The following is a 21,514-nucleotide window of genomic DNA, read 5'->3' as shown; positions in this document are numbered from 1 at the left end:
TCAGCACTACAGTGGCTGACATCCCAGCACCTGGAAGGTGGAGGCAAGAGGACCTCAAGCTCAGTTTACCCATTGGCTATGTAATAAGTTCAATGCCAGCCTGCGCTGTAGAAAAAGAAAGACAGAGGGGGAAGAAGTGAAAAGCAGAGGGCAGTAGAGAGAAAAGAAAAAAAAAAAGGAAGAAAACGCAAAGAATCGGTGGCTGCTGGGCTAATTATCACACACACACGGTCTGTGCTGGCAATTTATTTAAAAAACAACAACACTCCAGCCATCACATTTTCTTCTCTGTTCATCATTTCCCTTACAGAAGAAGTTACAAAAACACCAGGGGGCGGGTTGCCATCTTTACAACCCAACCCACATAGAGCAGTCAGGAATGACTCCTGAACCAGGCAGAAAATAAAATACAATAAAAGAACCAATTTGGGTTCCAGCAACACTGGATTACAATGCTGGTTTACAGAGCAGTGGTTATAAGGAAGTTCACCACACGGTATTCTGAGCCAAAGACCAATAAAACCGCCTGCCTGCCTGCCAGCCAGGAGGCCCAGTGCAAGCAGCCACAGCAACAGGACCTACGCGGTAAGGCTTTTCTGGCAGCGAATGTGGTGGGGAGTTCGCTCTGCTCAGCGAGGACCCGGAGTCCTCACTTTGAGTCTTCATTCTTCTCATCTATCAGGGCAGAGCGGATCCCCAGCTTTTTCAGTTCCTCCACCAGGTCTCCATTCTGGTGCATCTGCAGAAGGATGTCACAGCCCCCCACAAACTCGCCATTGAGGTACACTTGCGGGATGGTGGGCCAGTTGGAATAGTCTTTAATACCTGTGGAGAGATGGAGATACGTCACTAAACAATCACGGAGTGACTCTTCCACCGCAGGCGCCACAGCCCCACTTCTAACAGTAATCCAGACTCTCCCTGGGCCCCACCCCAATCCTGGACAGCAGTGAGTTTCAAAGGGACAGCACATCACGTGACAGGTCACGTGCTCCCTCAACCTTCAGCCCCTGAGGTTTCTGTGAGATTCAGGGAAGGCCCTTGGTAAAACACTGACGCATCAGCAAGGGAATGGAACTGCAGAGCCAAGGCAAAGCTGTAATCATCCACACAGGTCATGCTTTCAGAAATGTCACAGCTTCATGTCCAAATGTGCTGTGAAATGTGGATCCAGATGAAGGTACTGGCTGCCTGGGTGACCCTACTGCTGACCTACACTAAAGATGCTAAGTGGATGTTATTTTTGAAGATTACCAAGAGGCACAGAAAACGCTGGGCCTGAGGCTGCAACTCCTAAGCCCCATGTTCTCAGCTCCTTGGACAGGCTCTACAGAACCTGGTGACAGACACAGGTATACAGCCATGGTGATTGTGACTAGTATTAGATGTCGCTGTGTATGTGTGTGTGCACTTGCACACACATGCACATAAAACAAATTAACAGAAGGTTTTTGAAGGGCTGGGAATATAGCTCAGCAGCAGAGCATTTGGTTTGCATGAGTGAGAGCCCTAAGTTCAAGTCAGCAACAAATTAACAAAGACATAAATACTATTGCCACTGTTTTTAAATGGCCAAAACGACCATACAAACACACAAAGTAAGTGCAGGTGCTCCCAAAAAAATGTAATAGCACACACATCTAAAAACCAGTCACACAGTGGGGTTTTTATGCAGACAAACTTGTTCTTACTACCTCATCATTCAACAGTGGCTTTCCAAACAAAATTACAAATTTGAACCAGGTGGTGGTGGCACACACCTTTAATCCCAGCACTTGGGAGGCAGAGACAGGCAGATCTCTGTGAGTTCAAGGCCAGTCTGGTCTACAGAATGAGTTCCAGGATGGATAGCCAAGGGTGTTAAACAGAGAAACCCTGTCTTGAAAAAAAAAATTTGAGTTACAATTTGAGTTACAACCCAACGGTCTCAGGAGACAATACGATTTTCCTTTTAAAACGTACTGTCGTTCTCTGAAAAGTACTGAGTTTGCTGAAATAGCAGAGCTGGAGGGAGCCCGAGTCATAGCTTTTATCTTGCTTCTCCAGACGACGGGCGTGGTGGCCCATAGCTGTTCTTTATTTATTTCCAAAGGAGGTGGGGCTTGCTTGGCTTACAGTGCCCGCCCATACAGTCCACGAGGGCAGGGACATCATGGTGGAAGAAGTGGGAGGCCGGCCGGCCACGTGGTAGCAACTGTATAGCACCTCCCTTCACCCAGCTCTGGGCTGGTCCCAGGTGAGAAGATCCGCGCTGAGGGCTGTGTTATGGGGTCCTCCACCAGAGCGCCCATCACAAGTGGCTCAGACCAGACACTGCCACAGTTCTACTCTGCCACTGTCTTGCCTCATGGCTGACATTTCAAGAACTTTGCCTCAAGGACAAATGACGGCATCTTGGCAGAACTCAGGGTGCCACACACTGACTGACAGGTCACTGGGATTTCTTTTTGCTGATGTTGCTTGCTGGGAGGTTTTTTGTTTTCTTTTAGCCCAATCTGGCCTGGAACTCCATATGTGGCCCAAGCGAGCCTCAAACTTGCAGTTACTCCTGCCTTAGCCTCCAGAGCGCTCTATCTGCAGGTGTGAGCTACAAGCCCCGGCTTTCATGAGCTTCAATAGTTCAGGAGATATAGGATTCTTCTTACAGAGTAAAGCGGGAAACTTCTAGTAACAAAGACCACTGCTTATACCTTAAACACTAAAATGAACCATAAAGGCTTTTTTACTTCCCACTCAGTTTCCAAAAACTGCAATATTTAGTGACAGTCAAGCAGGAGCTCCTGAAAACTAGAAAACCAGACCACAATCAGGTTGTAGTGCGAATCATGTTGTCTACAACAGTGATCAAACTCATACCAAGTGCTGAAGTCACCCTAAACAGAGACACTAGCATGGGGCTGGGAAGCTATGGACTCAGGCCACTTACCACCACTCCAGCAAACCAAAGACCACACAGACAAGCAATCAACACTCCCAGGCTGGGGAGATGGCTCGGTTCCCAAGGTGCCACCCTGCATTATGAGGACGTGAGTTTGAGCCCCCAGCACCCACGTAAAAGAGCTGGGCATCACAGCACATCTGTAATCTCCCAGCTCTAGGGGTAGAGCTAGCTAAGAGGGCCACCTGGTTGTGTTGGCCAGCCAGGCTGGCTCCAGGTTCAGTAAGAGACCCTGCCCCAGACACCAGACATAGACTTCTGGTGTCCACACCCTTCGGGACTGAACCCACACACATGTGGCCCCCCAACATTACAGCTTATCAATCCAGAAAAAATACAGTTGAGAAAAGATATGTAAAACCCCCCTGCCCTGTGCATTTTCAATGGTGCTTTCCACACTGAAGTACTTCAGCAATGGCACTGTGGTTCACAGCAGAACTCCAGGTGTGGCCACAGACCAGGCTCTGGGATCTCGGGCTAGGTGTGTCAGTCACGTCCTAGGGTTACATTTCCTTCATGGAAACAGCAGAGCCCCAGGAGAGGAGAGCAAATGCTGGGAGCAGAGTGGACAAGGCTCAGGCACATGGGTGGGCAGAGTGGCTCGCTGGCCTCTAGGTACAGACAGCCCCCCCCCCCCAGTCCACTTCCTCAGCTGCAGAGCGGAGCTCCACTGCCTTGCAGATTGCCTGAGAAGACCAAACAGCATGTATGGTGAAATGACTTGCTTCCGAGCACTGAGGCTATGGATTATGGATGTGTGTGTGTGTACCACATCCATAAGCAGAACCACAAGGATGTTCCGCTCTGTTTGTCACAGAAGTGCTTTTCTGGGCAGCACGGTAAACAGAAAGCATGGGGCAAAGAACACAGGAATGATACAAGCTGGGTAGTCCACACAGTAACAAGAAAGTAGCATTTAGTATCTTCCATAAATAATCCTATTTGATTACTACAGATGTATGATAAAAGTATCCTTGTTTGGCTTCAGGGAGGCTAAGTAACTCACCCAAAGTCACAGAGTTAGCATGTGGTGGAGGATCCAGGGCAACATCTAGGTTTCTGAAGTCTAAAGCCAGTCTCTGAACCCATGGACCCTCCCCACAGTCTCTTGATCACTGCACACGCATGTAGAGTACATGGGACCTCTGACATCAATGTAGAGACAGTATTGACCAAACGTGTTTCTGATATTTAGCCATGTCAAGTGCACCAGGACCTGGTTTATTTTAAGCACAGTATAGTTTTACCCTCCAGCACTGAACTCCCATCCGCTCATCCAGTCTGCTAACAGGCCAGGATTGCATTCGTGGGTTCGTCCCCACCACAAGTCATGTTGTCATGAACACGTTACACATGTAACCTGTTCTACATGGCTCCTCTGGACCAGGGGTGGCAGGCCGGTGGTAGGCTAAACCTCTTCCTGGATTTGCAAATATAGTTTTATTGAATTCAACTTGCTCACTGAGTATACAGCATCCAAGTCTACTTTCAGCCTCCAACAACAGAGCAACAAACAAAATGCGGGCCCAGGAGCCCACCAACCTCCTGGCCCTTCACAGAGGAAGTCTGTCTCCACTCCAGACTACCTCTCTGGGAGGAGGGAAACAGCTCTGCTCACCTCCAATACACTGTTACAATTCCAAAGTGCTGGTGCCAGACACCCACAGCACATGGCTTCCTCCAATGTTCGCCAGAGCAGTGAGTGCCCGACTACTGCCTTGAATGCTCAGACACCGCTTCACACATATTTACAGGCTGCGGGGAAGAGGCCTGGGAGAAGGGTGAGGACAGACAGTGAGAAAACTATGGGAGACAACAGCCAGCAGAGAGGACTCCAAATGTCCCAGCACCAAGACATCGCATGTCCAAAGTGACAGCTAGGCCAGCTACTCTGACGGTGTTATGTAATGTACACACGTATGGCGATGTCACATAGGCTTATGCGTCAAAAAGTTTACAAGTTATAAGGACAAACAAAAACAGGGTAAGAGTTACGCTTTCATCGATATTCACTTCCTACTCTGGCAGGCAGTAAAGAACACATGGGGGGGGGGGCTGGAGATATGGCTCAGTGGTTAAGAGCACCAACTGTTCTTCCAGAGGACCCGGGTTCAATTCCCAGCACCCACATGGCAGCTCACAACTGTCTGAAGATCCAGTTGCAGAGGATTTGAAACCTTCACACCAATGCACATAAAATAAAGTTAAATAAACCATAAAAATATTAAAAAAAAAAAAAGAACACATGGGGATGGACACAGGACTGCCAACTACTTAGAGGAGTCTGCGTGGGACTGTAGCAACAGTACAGAAAGCCTCGGCTCAGATGGCATTTCCAGCGCCACAGGCTATTGCCTAAGGGTGAAATGCTGTGTAGACAGGCAGAATCCCGCCAGGCCAGCAGCAACAAGAACCACGCCGCATTGTGCCCTGGGTTCCTCAAAAACCCTGTGGCTGTGGCCTGTGTACCCCAGGTAATAAAAGCGAGGACCAGGGTCCTTTGTAAAATTCTGGCACAAGGAAAAAGGAAGGGCTGATGCTGCGTAGGCCCCATGCTGCAGTAGGACAGGTAGGTGGGCCCCTCCTTGCCTGGCAAAGCAAGGATGAGCCTCCTGCCTCCCTGCCCCTTGGCAAACTCGGGGTGTAGACAACAGCTTGAAAGGCCTAACCTGGCTAAGAAAGGCCCCACTGGGGGAGCACACTCACATTGCTCTCACAGTCCAAAGACAGCCCTTCTCTTAGCCACATGTTTAACACGTTTAATTATTTTGATGACATACTTATTAACCAAATTAACAAGCCAATAAAATCAACAGTTAAGAAACGTAAGAGTTGTGGCTGGGCATGGCAGCTCACACCCGAAATTCCAGCACTTGAACGGCAGCAGGATCAATCCGTGTTCTGGGGCAGCCTCATCTATACAATGAGTTCTAGGCCAGCTTGGCTCGCCTGTCTCGATAAGAATAATAAGAAACAGGAAGGGTTAAATTCTTCTCTCGTTTGATCACCTAAGGAGACAGATCAGAGGCCAGACATGTGAGATGGAGGATAGCAAACCTTGCTTTTAGTGCTCCTATTAGCTGTATTCTGTTACAGCTTGCCTGCAGTTATACTACAGAGAGGAACATAAATTCTAAACCAAAGACCCCGGACTTCATATTAAGCAAGATACCCACAATGCAACTGTCTGCTAGGAGTCATACTTGCAGGGCAACTGTGGGTAGGTCCCAGTTCAGACTGCACAGTGGGAGCTTATCTTCCCCAGCAGGGAGCCACCTCTGACTCAAAACTACAGCTTGCCCTGGGCCAGATAACCAAGGCTTCACAAACAGCTAGTGTCAGCTAAGGAAAACACGGGGTTCTGAGCAGAATGCGTGGCTTGCCATTATTCCTGGTAGCGTTAACTTGTCTTCCTCCTTCGGCTTTATCCTAGAGTGCGGTCCATCAATACCATCACGGAGACCATCACGGAGAGCAAATGTAGGGCCAGCTACTTTAGACAACATAGAGAAAAGTACTTTGGAAACCATCAAGTTTGAAAACAAAGTAACTGCCACTAGTGAGTGTCTTCTGTGCCAGATAGGATGAGTACAGTGTATAAAGGGATGGGGAAGTTCCCATGATGCAATGCAGTTCTAGCCTTGAACTGGTGATCCTCCTGCCTCAGGCTCCAGAGTGCTGGGGTTACAGGCGCTGAATTACTGACACCGAGCTATAATTCTTATTTTTTCTCGTTTCCCTGTGGACTCTGCCAGTTTTGGTGCCATAATCTTCACTTTCCCGAGAAGGAAAAGCTGACGACCACAGAAGATTCCAAGCCAAATCTGCTCTCCACAGCCCAGATTGCCCCGTCAAGCAGGATGGACACATGAAGAATGACTATAGGCAGGAATTTCAAACCTTGAACATTCCGTGCTAACACAGAAATGTCTCATTTCAGCAGTGACCAAACAGAGCACTAGGTCAGGAAGATGGGGCGGAGGTGGGGTTTGGGGGAGTTCTTACTCCGGCCCTGGAACTAAGGCGCAGGCCTCCCCGATTCCAGTACGCATGAGGACCCAGTTTCTTGGCCTCAGGGTCAGTGAGTGAAAAGTCACAGGTCTGGCTGTTCTGTACAAAGGCGGTTGTTAATCAGGTTGGGGTCTGAAGTCACTGTGGCTTCCTCTTCCCGCTGAGCCTTTCCCAAGCCCCAGTCCTCACACAATGCTACGGTATCTAAAAACCAAAGTTCGTGCCCCCCCCCCCCATCGGATCCCAACGTGAGTCCAGCTGGACTATGGCGCAACCCTCTGTGCAGCAAGAAGACAGTCCCGGACACTCGGGGCCTTAAATATGAGAGGCCAGCCTTTGACCTCAGGCACACACGGGCAAGCCTGAACCCTCCCCCCCCCCACTCCCCACAGTACCAGTGCCTCACCTATCAAGTAGGCCGCTGGTTTCCAAGACCCTCAAAGTATCCCCAGTGCGCCAAGTCGCGGGTACTCGCTGCGAGCCCCGCTCGGCAAGCTACTGCCCAGCTGACCCGCTGGGAGGGTCATGCTACTGATCACCCTCCTCCGACGCAGCCCGAGACAGCTCGCCCCGAGGCGAGGGCGAGGCGAAGCCCCGCTCCACTAGAGATCTGCTCAACCCACGCTGCCGGATCCCACGGGCCTGACCTTGCCGCAGCTCCGGGTCGTCCAGCACGTTGTAGGCCGCGTAGTCGCGGACGCCGTGCAGTCGCAGGATCTGCACCACGGCGTTGCTGAAGCCGCACTGGGGCTGCTCGGGCGTCCCATTGAGGAACACCACCACCTTGTCCTTCTTCACCAGCGCGTCCAGCTGCTCCGCCTGGCCGCCCGAGCTCGCCGCCCGCACGCCGACCCCTGGCAGGCGGCCGCCGCCGACCGTGCCGCGTCCCCAGCGCAGCAGAGCCGTCGCCGCCCAGCTCACGGACGCGCTCATGCCCGCTCGCTACCCACCGCCTCTGCGGCCAACCCGGGGCTGACGGTGATCCAGGGGCCCGACCGGCCCCCCGAAGGCGCTCATTGGACAGGCTCCGGGATGAGCCTCGTGATTGGACAATGCTGGCTCGATTCCACCAATCATATCGCCTACATCGTGACGGTGGTCCCTCCCTGGAAGCCGCGTCCTACAGGCTAGCTAGTGAGCGAGGACGGCCGCTTTGCGTGTTGATTGGACAAATTGGACGTCCATCAGGGTCACACAGGCGGCCTGAAGGGCAACGAGCGCAGGAAGTCGACTTTCCTCACGAGGGCGGTTGAGGCCTGCCGGGATATCCCAGGACGGCCGGACCGGCGCTGGGCGTGGCTTCTGACGCCCGCGGCACGCCGGGAAGGAGTTACTTCCAGACGCAGGTTCCGGTTCCGTTGGCGGCGGCCGATTGTTAAGGTAACGCGCGGCCTATAGTCCTGCAATGGCAAGGAGCAGAGCAGTGGCGGGCCTCCGCTTCTCACCAGCAGAGGTGAGCCTCGAACCTGGCGTGTCCGGCCCTGCTCGAGACTCCGGTCTCGAACTCGGCTTCATGTCCGGACCCGCCGTGCACGTGGACGGCCAAGCCGTGCCCTGCTTCGCGTTGGAATCCTTATCTAGAATGATTTTATTTTTAGCATGAAAATATAATTACTGTGTGTACGTATGATGTACGTGCATGCACCTGCCACAGCGTGTGCGAGTCAGGTCCCTACTTCTGCCTTTTACGAGGGGTCCAGGGACGAGAACTCGGGCTTGCCGGGTAAGTGCCGTTACCTGCTGAGCCACCTCCCCGTGTTTTTAGAATGTGAAGTGCTGGGGTGGGGGAGGGGCGACCGGCAGCTTCGGGGCCTGCGCGACCCTTCTGTCCGCATACCCCCTTCTACCAGGGTTTGGAAGGTTTATTGGCCCGAACTAGAAAATTGGTGTGTTGCTCCTGTGGCCTTTGCCTGCAAAGTGCCGCCGCCGCCGCCCTGGAGGCTGAGATAGGAGGATCTGTTGAACTCAAGGGTTCCAAACCAGCCCGGGCCATATAGCAAGATCTTCAAAACAGACCAGGAAGTGTGAGGATATACCTCAGTAGTAGATCGCTTTCCTAGTGTAAGCGGCATCGTGAGTTCCATCCCCAGCACACGCCCACAAAATAATGTTCTGCCGGTGATTTCCCGAGCAGGTGATGCCGGCCACTGGATGGAGTTCTCTCACAAACGTAGCCGCACTTCCGCTAATGTTACCGCAGAAGCCTGGGAAGGCCCATTGCTTTCTCTGCTCTCCTCCGTATATATTGCTTGACATGTACTTGTTCCCTAGGAGAGCTCAGGACATGGTGCTCTTAGTTGGTAGCACATGGGTCCGGATCCTGGCCAGCAGCACTCGGTGGCATGCTCCCTGATCTGTAGTCTTGGACCTGCCCTGGGTTGGTGGTACTCTAGAGCACACCAGACTTGCAGAAAAAGCATACTCCGGAGGACCCCGAGGCATGCCTGCTTGAGAACCAGCGGTTTCATGTGCAATTCTCCTCTGATAGGTCCTGAGTACTGTTGCCACGGTGACAATGGCTGTGCGGTGCCATTGTCGATCCAACAACAGTAAGAGAAGCTTTGCAGACGGGATATACTTTGACAGACTAAGTGGTTTCTGTTAGACACTTAAGTACTGCTACAAAACCTCCAGCCACTAAGAATGTTGCTGGAGGTGACCTGGTTGCGTCTGGGGAGTAAAATGTAAAAACAGGAAGTCCACACAAGTGAGCCATGAAGTCCACTAAATCATGGCTCAGCAGGAAACATGAGCCATATAAACTATGAAGACAGATGGGTACAGTGCCTATGTCTTCCTTATCAGTCATTGTTGTGGATACTTGCTCTTTTTCTAATGGCAAACCCAAAATTAAAATCTCTTTATTTTGCAGACGCTGTGATCCCAGGCAGCACACAAGGACATAGACAAGAAATGCTGGAAGGCACAGCTGCTCTGAAAGTCAGTCTGTGCCCTCAGCAGCAGAGAGTCTGTTAAATTGCCTCCAGAATTGGCAAGCTTTTACTCATGCTTGCATTGCCGTAAGTAGTTGTACTTTAAAAGATAAAATAAATAAAGACTGGCAGATTTGCTCGTGGGAAGCCCTGTGTGTTACCTACTCTGTCGTAGACAGCCCCAGAAGTGTGTTTTCCTGGTGATTGTAAATGCAGTCAGGTTGACAGGAAAGATGGAACCCTCACACAGACCTAGTATACAGTAGCCTTAGGAAATGGTTTAAGCTGTCAGATAGCTAATACAGCTGTCACGTGACAAAGTAAGCAAGTGGGCCGAGTGCTGAGCCCATTTTCAGAAATGCAGCTCAGCTGGGTGTAGTGGCGCGTTCTCTTAATCCCACCGCTTGAGAGGCAAAGGCACAGAAATCTCAGAATCAAGGCCAGCTCAGTCTACACAGTGAGTTCCAGTCCAGCCAAGGCTACAGAATAAGACTGTCTTTAAAAACAGAGAGAGAGTTAACCCTTTGGTTTGCTGTTGTTTTAGGTAAATTGAAAGTGGAAAAAATACACTTCTTCTTTTTTTTTGTTTTATTTTGTTTTTTCAAGACAGGGTTTCTCTGTGTAATTTTGGAGCCTGTCCTGGAACTTGCTCTGTAGACCAGGCTGGCCCTTAAACTCATAGAGATCCACCTGCCTCGGCCTCCCGAGTGCTAGGATTAAAGATGTGCACCACCACTACTCGGCAAAAGTGCACTGCTTGGGTCTGGACCCTTAGTGGGGAAGGGGGATGGATGTTTACTTTGAAGAGTCCTAGGATTTGGATAAAAAAAAAAAAAAAAAAAACATAATTAGACCCCAAAGTACACCCTGGGAACACGTCGACTCAGACATCCTGACAGTCTCCTCCCTGCATACGGATAAGGCTTTGCTATATTTGGTAAAATCCTCCTTTCCACCCACCTTCCCAAAGCACCATGAAGCCAGTGAAAACTGATCGGTCTCCCTGTATCTCAGCCCCAAATCAGCCACTTGGAGATTCCAGAGCTGAGTGGGCTGCGGGCACTGTGTCCTTTCTTTCACACCTAGTGCCACCACCTTGTGTCCTTCACAGTAGCCATCTCTTACAGGAGGGGAAGCTGGGCTGGAGAGATGTCCCTGCGATTAGAACAGAACCCACATTGTGCCCCACAACTGTAACTGTGCTCCAGGGAATCCAGCACCCTCTTCTGGTGTCTTGGTACTGTGAGGATGTGGTACACAGACATACATGCAGGCAAAACACTCAAACACATTAAACAAAAACTTAGAAGGGGTTGGGGGAGGTGTGTCTGACCTTGTTGCCCTAAGAGAAAAGTGGCTGCTTGGGTTACAGGGGTGAAGCCACCAAGCATTTCTGCACTAAAGATCGCTCTTGGAACCCAGAACCCCACAAATTGAGCTGAAACCTGACCTATCCCTGTGAGACACACTGTCTCCCCAAATCTTCCATTAACCTGATGTCCTGACAAAGGCTAAAACAGTGTGTAGAAACCCAGGCAGAGCCAGCACTCCCAGGACATTTTTCTTCATCCCCAAAGTAAAGCTAGAAACGCCCTTTGGGTTTGACTTTCTTTATCTCCAGCAAGGTAGGTGGTCTTTAGTTTGGCTTAGTTTTTGTTACAGGTCTTGAGACAGCCTAGCCATCAGAACCTAGTCTGGCCTGAAATCTGAGATCCTCCTGCCTTAGAAGTGCCGGGGTTATGTGTATTTACCATGCCCCCCAGCAGCTGCTTTAATAAATACTTGTCTGACCTTGGAGTTGGCCTATTCCCTACATCATAGCACACAGGTTTTCCTTGCCTTGTCTGCACCCAGGTTACAGCATAGAGACAGATGGTGTGCTACAGTGGTGTCGGGTCTGTCTCGGATAGGCCATGGAGCTGTGCATTATGAAGAACCCGAGTGCTGTCCTGGGATCTGGAGTGTGCGGGTATGGTCCTGGGTTCTAGTCCTAAGCACACTTTAGTTTTCCCACACTTTGGAGGCTGTTGCTGTGATGACCACTATAGGTTGTGTATATTTCAAGCTTTGCGTGTTGTACAGTTGTAAGGGGATCTGCTGTGTTCCTCTGCTCCCAAATAGTTGCCATGTATGTATATATTGTGATTTTTGTGTACACAAGTCTGTTGGAACCTTACTCGGCCTAGGATGCAAGGCGTGGCAGTGTGTGCCTGTCATCCCAGCACTCAGGACTGAGGCCAAAGGATTCAAGCTGAAGCTGGCCCTTTGGAAAGGGGGGTGCAGGCAATAAGATTTTGTTACTTTTATATTCCTGCTGAATTATAGCAGTCCCAGAAAGCCCTGCAGAATACTAAGTGATCTCTGCGGACCTGGGAACTCATGCATACTGCATGTATGTATGCATAGCGTATAGATACATGCATACATATTTAGGGTTGCTCTATTTACAGTTTATAACTTTGCAATTATCATTTTGATCCAGACTAATGAAATAGGTTTGGTTTCAGTTTTTTAGGCAGTCTCTGTAGCCTGGGTTGGGTTTGAATTTGCAGTAACTTTCCTGTTTCTGCCTTCAAGTGCCAGGATGGTTATAGGTATATGCCATCACACTAATGAAAAATCCAAACCATGGCTTTTCACCTCTAAAAGGATGCCCCTGTCCCCTTTGTCTCATGCTGCTTCTTATACCAAGGACGGAACGCCTCGGCTAGTCCTTTACTTTATGGACTTTATTTTTTGAGACAGGGTTTCACACTGACCTTGAGCTCACAGTCTTCCTGTCCAGCCTCATAAGTGCAGGAGTTACAGGTGTAAACTACACCCAGCCAGTATGTCTTTAAAGTTGCACTGCTGGACTTTGTTTTATTGAGAAATTTACTATACACCAAGTCTAAAAGAAAGCACAGGAAAGGTTTCCTGTAAAGTTAAGAATTAAATAGTGGGCTGGCAAGATGGATCAATGGGTAAAAGGCCTTCAACAAAGCTTGGTGACCAGAGTTGAATCACCAGGTCCTCCATGTGGTAGGAATGAACCTACTCCCCCCCCCCAATTGTCTTCTTTTCCTCTGCTGCCTGTTTACTGTGCAGAGCTGTTTGGTTCGGTTTTTGACAGAAGGTAGTTTCTGTCATGCATGCTACCTCCCAGGGGCTTGTGAGGGGCTACCTAGACCTCAACATAATAAGCAAGGAGCCAGTCAGTGTCACGAGGCCCACAGCTCCTCTGATAATCATGGCTGGCCGCCAAGAATACTAAGGCGCCTTGGGCTCCTGCTGAGTCAGAATCTCATCCTGCACTTCCCAAACCTTTGAGGCTTGATAATTTCATGCCTTCAAAACATTACTAACATGAGAGTCCACTGCACACAAGATCCCCCTAGCCAAGAGAGAGAAGTCACCCCAGGGTTCGGGCCAGGATGGTCACTGTTAGAAATGGGGAAAGATAACTTTTCATTCTTCTTTTCAGAAGAAAATTGGGAAAGGGGTTTTAAATTGTTTTTGAAGTATGGCCCAGTAAAATACCAAATTCTGGGTTAGAGAGATGGCTCAGCAGTTAAGACCACTGACTGCTCTTCCAAATAACCTGGGTTCATTTCTCAGCACCCACATGGCAGTTCACAACTCTCTAACTCCAGTTCTAGGGGATCTGGCATCCTCACACAAACATAAATGCAGGCAAAACCACAATGTACATTAAAAAAAAAAGATACCAAAATCCCAGAGGGTTTTAGTGAAAAATTATTAATCTGTTTTTTATGTAAAATAGGAAGCTTTTTTGCATAGGCCTCACTGGCAAAATTGGGTAATTTTGTTGTCTTGAGGTGAAGTTAACATTTGTGGGGGTCTTTTCTAGATGAACTGAGACCTGGTCTTCTATAACCTTTTCCACAAAGCCTTTGTTTTTTGAGTTAGTTCCACCCTGACACTCCCATCCACCCATGCATCTGTCTTCACATTATCATAGCCGCAGCCCTGTGATAATTCATGTGTGTGCTAGGCCATCTAGGGAAGCCAGTAAGACCCTGCTGCCATCCAGTGCTCCGTCACACCCTGCCTTGGAACTGACCTATAACTCATTGTGATCCTCCTGCCTCAGTACTGGTATTAAAGGTGTGCAGTATTACTCATGGCTCTTATAAGGTTCTCCTGAAGAAATTGTTGCCTGGAGCAGGGAAAGACTTCAGAATCTCTTTGTTTTAAGCTTGGGGGGGGGGGGCGAGTAGCTGGGCATTTTAGTGAGTCTGTCTTACCCTCCGAGGCCAGCAGGGGGCATAGTCCGTCACCCTTTCAGAAGCTGGAGCATCACCAGAGGAGTCTGGGAATCAGTGGAATGGCCCAGACCTGCGCTTCTCCCCTAGAGCCTACGCTAGATAGGGTATTAGGAAACCCACACTCTCAAGCCCCAAACACCGCACGGCCTTGTAATGAGACATGCAAGAATGTCACTAAGAACTGGCAGGAGTGGTTCTTAAGGGCCAGAGAAAGCCCAGAGGGTGGCACTGAGGCTGCAACTCAAAAGGGCCTCCATGTGAGAGGGAGGAAAATTCCAGAAAGGGGAAACAACCAGGGTGGGGGTATAGACCTCAGAGTACTCTGGTGGAAGGCATGCACTTTTCTTAAGAGATGTAAAATGTACTGGTTGCCGTGTGTGTGTGTGTGTGTGTGTGTGTGTGTGTGTGTGTAGGCATTCACTCCNGCTTTATATTGCCTAGAAATGTTGTCTTTAATTAAATTTGCTTTAAATTGTTTTTAAAAAGACTCAAGCATGAGAGAGAGAGAGAGAGAGAGAGAGAGAGAGAGAGAGAGAGAGAGAGAGGAGCTTTACACAGAAGGAATGATCCCAGGAAGCCTCTGGCTGCCCAGTTAGGTGAGCGCACAGTAGGAACTCTGAGCTTTGACTGGAGGCAACTGAACCCACAGAGCAGTCAAGTCAGGTGACTGTAGTAAGGTTCATTCTGGTCTCAGGTGGTGTGGCGGTGCCCATGGGAGAAGATAAAACCCTGGAGCATGGAAGGCCACTGCTGGGTGATTGATTGGCCGGCTGTAGGAGGTTCTGCTTAGCCATACGGGCCCCTTGCTGATTGGGGGAGCATGGGAGGAGGACAAGCCATCACAAGAGAGACCATGGATTACTTTAGGACTTCGGTTCTCCGGCACCTGAGGAATGTCTACACCATCAGGCTACGACTTAGACGAGATTGTGTCCATGATTGCCTCTACAATAAAGACTACTCTTACTGTAGAACCAGTAACAGGTAGGTGTGGGCCTGGAGAAAGGCCAGAGAGAAGAGCCTTGGATCTGTGTGGTTGCAGAGGGACCTCCACGAGGAAGAGTGAAAAGGAGGAAGGAGAGGACAGTGATGGAAAATGTCCAAGCCATAGAGAGGCCAGGTCAGGGCCCAGGCTTCCTGCTTTGGGCAGTGAGGGAAGTGTTGGGGGGAGTTGATTCCTGTCCACAGGTGCCAGTCGCCTTTTCTGGAGCTTTGGAAAGAGTTGGGGGAAATTCACCACCGGTTTTCTAGTTGTGAGTGGCCCCTGTGTGTGAGTCTGGGTTCTAGGCTATCTGGAGAGCTTGTGAAGTAAGCAAAGATTTATTTATTATGTATACAATGTTCCTCCTGCATGTACTCCTCTATGCCAGAAGAGGGCACCAAACCTCATCACAGATGGTTATGAGCCATCATGGGAAATGAACTCAGGACCTCTGGAAGAACAGAGGTGTTCTTAACCTCTGAGGCATCTCTCCAGCCCTCTCCACTGCTTTCTACAGGGCTTGATTCTGCTTGCTGACAGTGGCTTTTCACCAAATCGGGAAGTGTATTGAATGGTACTTGCTGTTTTTCTCTGTGTACCCACTCTACCATCAAAGAGGAAATTTAGAATCAACGGTCTTGGGCATTTGCAGTTGTGAGGGCTTGCAGCAATCACTTGGAAAGCAGGTTATCTGTCTGGGTCAGGTGCCAATCAGCAGCAACAAGATTCTCAGGTTTCCTGGAATTAGGCTATTACAGTGAAACTTGGTCTCCACTATTTAAGAAGGGCCCCTTAACCTCAAGGGTTGTGATCAAGAGGAGGTGGGAGAGATGGCTCGGTGGGAAAATTTATAGCTTAGCCACATCAGCATGAGGACCTGAGTTCAATGCTCAGCATCCACGTAAAATGCTGGACACAGCGATGTGAATCTGATTCTGGCGCTGGGGACGCACAGACAGAAGGGTCCCTAGAGCTTGCTGCTCAGCAGACAAGCCAATTCATGAGCTCCAGACTCAATGATTGAGACCCTGCCGCAAAAAGTAAGATGGAAAGTGATTGAGGAAGACATGCAGTGTTGACCTTTGGCCTCCACATGCGTGTGCTTGTGAACACGTGAGTATACCACAAACGCAGACAGACACAACCAGATTCTGTTTTTATGACAGACAAACTGCCATAAAAAAAAGTTTCCCCCTTTAAATTGTTTTAATTCTTTGACAGTTTTACACATAATGTATTTTGGTCATTGTTGAGTGAGTGCTTCCGGGGGAGATGTGCCCAAATGTCTATTCACCCCAGAGGGCACCAGTGAGGGCCAAATCACGATTCCCCCAAAGGATGCTCTGGGGAACCAATGAGTTCCTGGGCTTACTTAACAAGCACGGCTGAGGGGTTCATTATAGGACTGACCCCAAGCAACCACAGCATTGTAAAGTATCACCCCAGCATGGACGACAACTTCCCCGTATCTGCCTACGTGGAGTCTCCCCACCCCTCCAACTAACCTTCCTTCCACACTGCATTTACTCTCGACTCCCAAGAATGGCACACAGCTGGCAGGGAGGTATAGCGAAGAGTGACTGGAATTCTTCCGGGTCCGGCCTCCTCCTAGCGGGGAACATCGCTAGCCACCCACCCCTACACACACGCCTTTGAGGGACTCTCACAAGCAGTCACAGCTACTCTAATGAAGATGGCAAGGGCTCTTGTGCATTGTGCCGGGAGAACAACATCCCGCAAGCCCCTTTCAGTCCTCACATGGACCTATCTGACCCAGGTCCCAAATGCAGGCCTCACCAATGGCGGAGTACCTGTTTGTCTCTGGACGCATGGAAGCGGCACAAATGCCCGCCTGAGCTCTGCTATCGTGGCTTGGATGCCAAGGCCACGCCTCTGGGAGTCAGCCAGGGCTGGGCTCCTGGGCCTCCCTCGGCTTCCTGGGCACCCGGCCTATCACACGGCTTCTAATATTATCACAGTCAGTAAACAGAACACTCCAACGACTTTGAAAACTGTGTTTCCCGGGAGCAGACACCAAAACCCTCCTCCTTTTCCCAACTCCTAGAAACACTTGCTCGCTGGGAGCCTCTTCCTGAGATGGTTTCTGTGTCAAGGTTCTGAGCCGGCATTCTGTTTATTATTGCAGGTCACACTCGGGCAGATCTTATAATTCATGGCATGTTTCTGCTATCATACTCTGCATGATCCCCCTGACAACTGTCACCGGGAAGACAGCAAGAACTGGTGTCTCCCTTCATGGCTGTTTGGGGCCTGGAAGATAAGACATCAGGCCCTGCTCAGCTTGCTGGGGGTGTCAGGCCCAGAGAGGAACCTAGGCAGAAGGCTTTGATTCTGGGAGGCTTTTTTTTAACTCTGCCAATCACCCCGGGGCTGGAAACATTGCTATTATGAAGGCTGCACGTGGATTTCAAAAGAAAAAAGGACAAGCCGACAGGCCAGGTTGGCAGTACGGTGCTGTTTAGATGTGAATGACGAGGCTCGGAGGAGGGTGGGCGACCTTCAGCGCTGTGAAAGTTTTGCGTGTTTAGCCACTAAGGAGAAAGCAGAGCAGGGACGTGACTTTTCCCGGTATGCAGCAGTTCCGAGAAAACAAAACCACATTCATTACGTGCAGCGGGTTCCAAGGCCTTGCGTGCCCCGCGATATCAGCCCCAAAGCTCTTGTTTTCTTGAGGCACAGGCAGATAATCCAACAGGACCGGAGGATCTGTGCTTGCACATGCGCAGATGAGTGGTGAGCCTGGCTGGTGCTCTCGGGCAGCAGATCCATCTAATGATTTCTGTGTTACCAAAGCTAGTCCTGTTTCTTTACAGTGGGTTTTATCGTATCGATAACCTTGACCAAGAACAAACTTGAACATTTTAGGCGCTGTGTGGAATATACCCCTAGAAACCGATTGGAATTTATTCATGATCCAGAAAATGGTTCTCTGCTCTGGCTACCACCAGAATTTGAATGACTAGGAGGTTGGTTAGATGGCACAATCGGCAAAGGTGCTTGCCTTGCCACACAAGCCTGGCGACCTGAGTTCAGTCCCTAAACCACACATAAAGGTGGAAGGAGGTTACAGCTGACCCCATAATGTCCCTCTGGTTACTCCTACACTGCCCCTGCCCTAAACACACAGTATGCCCAGAGACACTAACTAAAAACAAACAAAACATTAGGGCTGGAGAGATGCCTCTGCAGTTAACACCTGCTCTGGCAGAAGACCCGGGTTTGGTTCCCAGCATCCACATGGCAGCTTACAACCCTCATAGTTCCCAGGGGTTCAATATCCTCTTCTGACCTTTGTGAGCACCAGGCTTACAAGTGATACAGGCATGCATGCAGACAGAACACTTGCAATTAATTAAATTATTTTATTTAGAGAATTAAAGTGATTAAGAGTATGGACTGCAGGGGCTGGGGCAATGGCTCAGTGGGTAAAGCGCTTGCTGCACAAGCTTAAAAGCCTGAGTTCAGATGCCCAGCAACTGTGTCAAAAATGCCCATCATCACCGTGTGCATGAAGCCCCATGCCAGGGAGCAGAGACCGGCAGATGCTGGGCCATGCTAACCAGTTACTCTAGCAGAAACGGTAAGTTCCAGAGTCTAGTGAATAGATCCTGTTACAGTGAAATAAAACAAGAGGAAGAAATGACTGAGGAGGAACGACATCCCGACATTGACCTCCAGTTTACACACACACACACACACACACACACACACACACACGGGGAGGGGGGGGACCTGCTATTGTTTATCTGATGAGGCACATGATAGCTGGGTGATGATGGGCAAGGGGTCATTTCTCCCTCACTTGTAAAGCGAGATGGTGATCAAGGCTTCCAAGAAGAGCAACGATACAGGCAAAGGGTCAGAGTGTTGCTTGCCTCGTGGTAAGCCCTTAATAAATGCAAAATATCTTTAGTAGTCAGTCTCCACCGTCCAAGATTACTCCACAGCCCTCAATCTCCAGAGGGCCTTCCCGCAGACACTCGGGGCTTCTCCTGCTTCTTCTGTCTCTAGGTTCCTCCAGGAAGCCATGATGCAGCACGGCCTGGCATTTGCTGCTTTTTCAGTGCCCCGCGTGCCCCGGTGTTGCTACCCCCACACTCTCTGCAGGAACATGTAATTTGCTTTTATTGGATTTTCACAACTCAGACCTTGGTCCAGAGCAGTTACTGGCACACATACTCCCCCCCAACCACCACCACGCACACACCCCGAGTCTGCACACTGGAGGAATAATTAGGAAGAACAGAGTGGGTGGAGTTACCTCGGGGGATCGGGCAACTGAAGAGGTGAAGGCGCCTGTGCAGAGCGTGTAGGGCAGCTTCACAAGAGAGCGCTGAGCCAGGAGTAACCAGAGTTCTTCCATAAGGAGATGATTAAACCAGCAGCATACCATGGACCAGGACTCAGCAAGAGAAACATGTTAGCTCTCCACTTAAACCAGAGTGGAACGAGCCAACCCTAAAAGGTTACATTCTGTAAGTGTCTGAGACAAGGGTTGGTTTCTTTAGGTAGCTCAGGCTGGCCTTGAGCTCCAGACCCTCCTGCTTGATCCTCCAGAGTGCTGAGGTTGCAGGCTTCAACCGCTGTACCCAGAGGAGCTGAGGTATGGATATCTTATGACAAATAAACAAACACGTCACACAAATAAGAATGGGTTGATGCTTCCAGCGTTTAAAAGTTGCAGATCGGACAGGCTGGCAGCTTGCTGAGACAGAATGTTTTGTCTTTTGGTTTCTGAGTCGGTGTCCTCCCTGCGACACCTATCATTGTTCTGCAAGATGCTGGCAGCCGCAGAATGAGAAGGAGAGGGGAGCCTCTATGAAACTTCTTGTAACTACTTGTAAATTCACAATTTTCTCGAAGTAAAACACACATTAACACATTTAACGGAAGCCCATGTAAGCAGAGAGCGCAGCTCTGGCTGCTCTCCAGGAGACGCACAGGAAGACTCTTCCAGCAGGCTTTCGGTTTTCAGAATCAAGTTTATCAACCATATGCTAGCGTTTTTTTTTTTTTAACTTGGAACTTAGCAGTAGCAAAGTCTAGTCATAGTGAGTTGTGCTTTGTCTAACACAGTGGTTCTCAACCTTCCTAATGCTGCTACCCTTTAATACAGTTCCTCATGTTGTGGAGACCCCCACCCATAAATTTATTTTCATTGCTACTTCATAACTGTAATCTTGCTACTGGTATAAATCATAATCTGGATATCTGAAATGTGTCCCATATGTTGAGAACAAGATCAAGATCTTCACTTTTTAAAATTTGACTTTATGTACAGGTGTTCCCTATGTATATATATCTGAACGCCACATGCATTCCTGGTGCCCGGGAAGGCCAAAAAAGAACATCAGATCGCCTGGACCTGGAGTTAGCTGTGGTTATGAGCTACCATCTGGGTGCTAGGAGTAGAACCCAGGTACTCTGGAAGAGCAGCCAGTGCTCTTTGTGTAGCTTTGGCTATCCTGGAACTTGCTCTGTAGACCAGGCTGGCCTAGAACTCAGAGACCTGACTGCCTCTGCCTCCTGAGTGTTGGCATTAAAGGCGTGCGCCATCACTGTTGAGCTGCAGCCAGTTCTTTTAACCAGTGAGCCATCTCTCTAGCCCCAAGATTCTCATACTTTTTAATTGTTTTTAAAAAATAATTTATTTTTACTTTCTGTGCATTGCTTTTCATGCATGTATATCTGTATGAGAGTGTCAGAGACCCTGGAACTGGAGTTACAGGCAGTTGTGAGTTGCTCTGTGGGTACTGGGAATTGAACTCGGGTCCTCTAGAATAATAGCCAGTGCTCTTAACAGATGAACCATCTCTCTAGCTCCTCTCACAATTTTTTAAGTTGTAGAAATAAGCTGAAGTTCTTTTCCACTTTCTTTATGTCACAGACTGGAAAACTCAGAAGTGTTGGGATAATCTTTTTGTACATTGTGTGAAGATGTATTGCTGTCCTTCCTCATTGCCTAAGGCACCTTCTGGTTGGTTTAATAAAGAGCTGAATGGCCAATAGCTAGGCAAGAGAGGATAGGTAAGACTTCCAGGGAGAGGAGGAATTCTGGGAAAAAAAATCAGAGGTACAGGAAATTCATCAGCTGAGGAAGTTGGACATATGGTAATGGAGGAGAGGTAATGAGTCACATGACATAACGTAAATTAATATAAATGGATTAATTTAAGTTTTAAGAGCTAGTTGGGAACAAACCTAAGCTAAAACCAAGCTTTCATAATTAATAAAAAGTCTCTGTGAGAACTAGTGATATAAAGAAAGACCAGGTATACAGAAGTGGAGACCAAGAGGGTGGAGCCAGGAGCTGGGGTGGGGGGTGAATCAGAACAAAATGTAAATATATATAATGTGCTTA

The 21,514-nt window shown here is 49.3% G+C and overlaps 1 protein-coding gene, 1 long non-coding RNA gene and 1 other non-coding gene across 4 annotated transcripts; 2 read left to right on the top strand and 1 right to left on the bottom strand.

Annotated features, from left to right (window-relative positions):
- Positions 1-230: 230 nt before the first annotated feature.
- Glrx5 (glutaredoxin 5) lies at positions 231-7,938 on the bottom strand. Its single transcript, XM_050151549.1, has 2 exons — positions 7,597-7,938; positions 231-825 (listed from the first exon to the last, which is right to left on the bottom strand). The coding sequence occupies exons 1-2, from the start codon at positions 7,880-7,882 to the stop codon at positions 650-652; spliced, it is 462 nt and encodes a 153-aa protein (XP_050007506.1). The 5' UTR covers positions 7,883-7,938; the 3' UTR covers positions 231-649.
- Positions 7,939-8,068: 130 nt separating this feature from the next.
- Positions 8,069-16,275, top strand: LOC126507274 (uncharacterized). Of its 2 annotated transcripts, XR_007593467.1 has the most exons (4): positions 8,069-8,672; positions 9,822-9,969; positions 11,737-11,851; positions 14,845-16,275. It is a non-coding gene; the product is annotated as an uncharacterized lncRNA (long non-coding RNA). The 2 variants fall into 2 exon arrangements; XR_007593468.1 differs by lacking the exon at positions 11,737-11,851.
- Positions 9,301-9,576, top strand: LOC126507294 (small Cajal body-specific RNA 13). Its single transcript, XR_007593477.1, has one exon. It is a non-coding gene; the product is annotated as a small Cajal body-specific RNA 13 (non-coding RNA).
- Positions 16,276-21,514: the final 5,239 nt, after the last annotated feature.

This window comes from Alexandromys fortis, unplaced genomic scaffold, assembly GCF_014885135.2.
Source record: "Alexandromys fortis isolate MF-2015 unplaced genomic scaffold, M_Fortis_MF-2015_v1.1 scaffold_63, whole genome shotgun sequence".
Taxonomy (NCBI): domain Eukaryota; kingdom Metazoa; phylum Chordata; class Mammalia; order Rodentia; family Cricetidae; genus Alexandromys; species Alexandromys fortis.
This window is presented reverse-complemented; position numbering and strand designations above follow the sequence as displayed.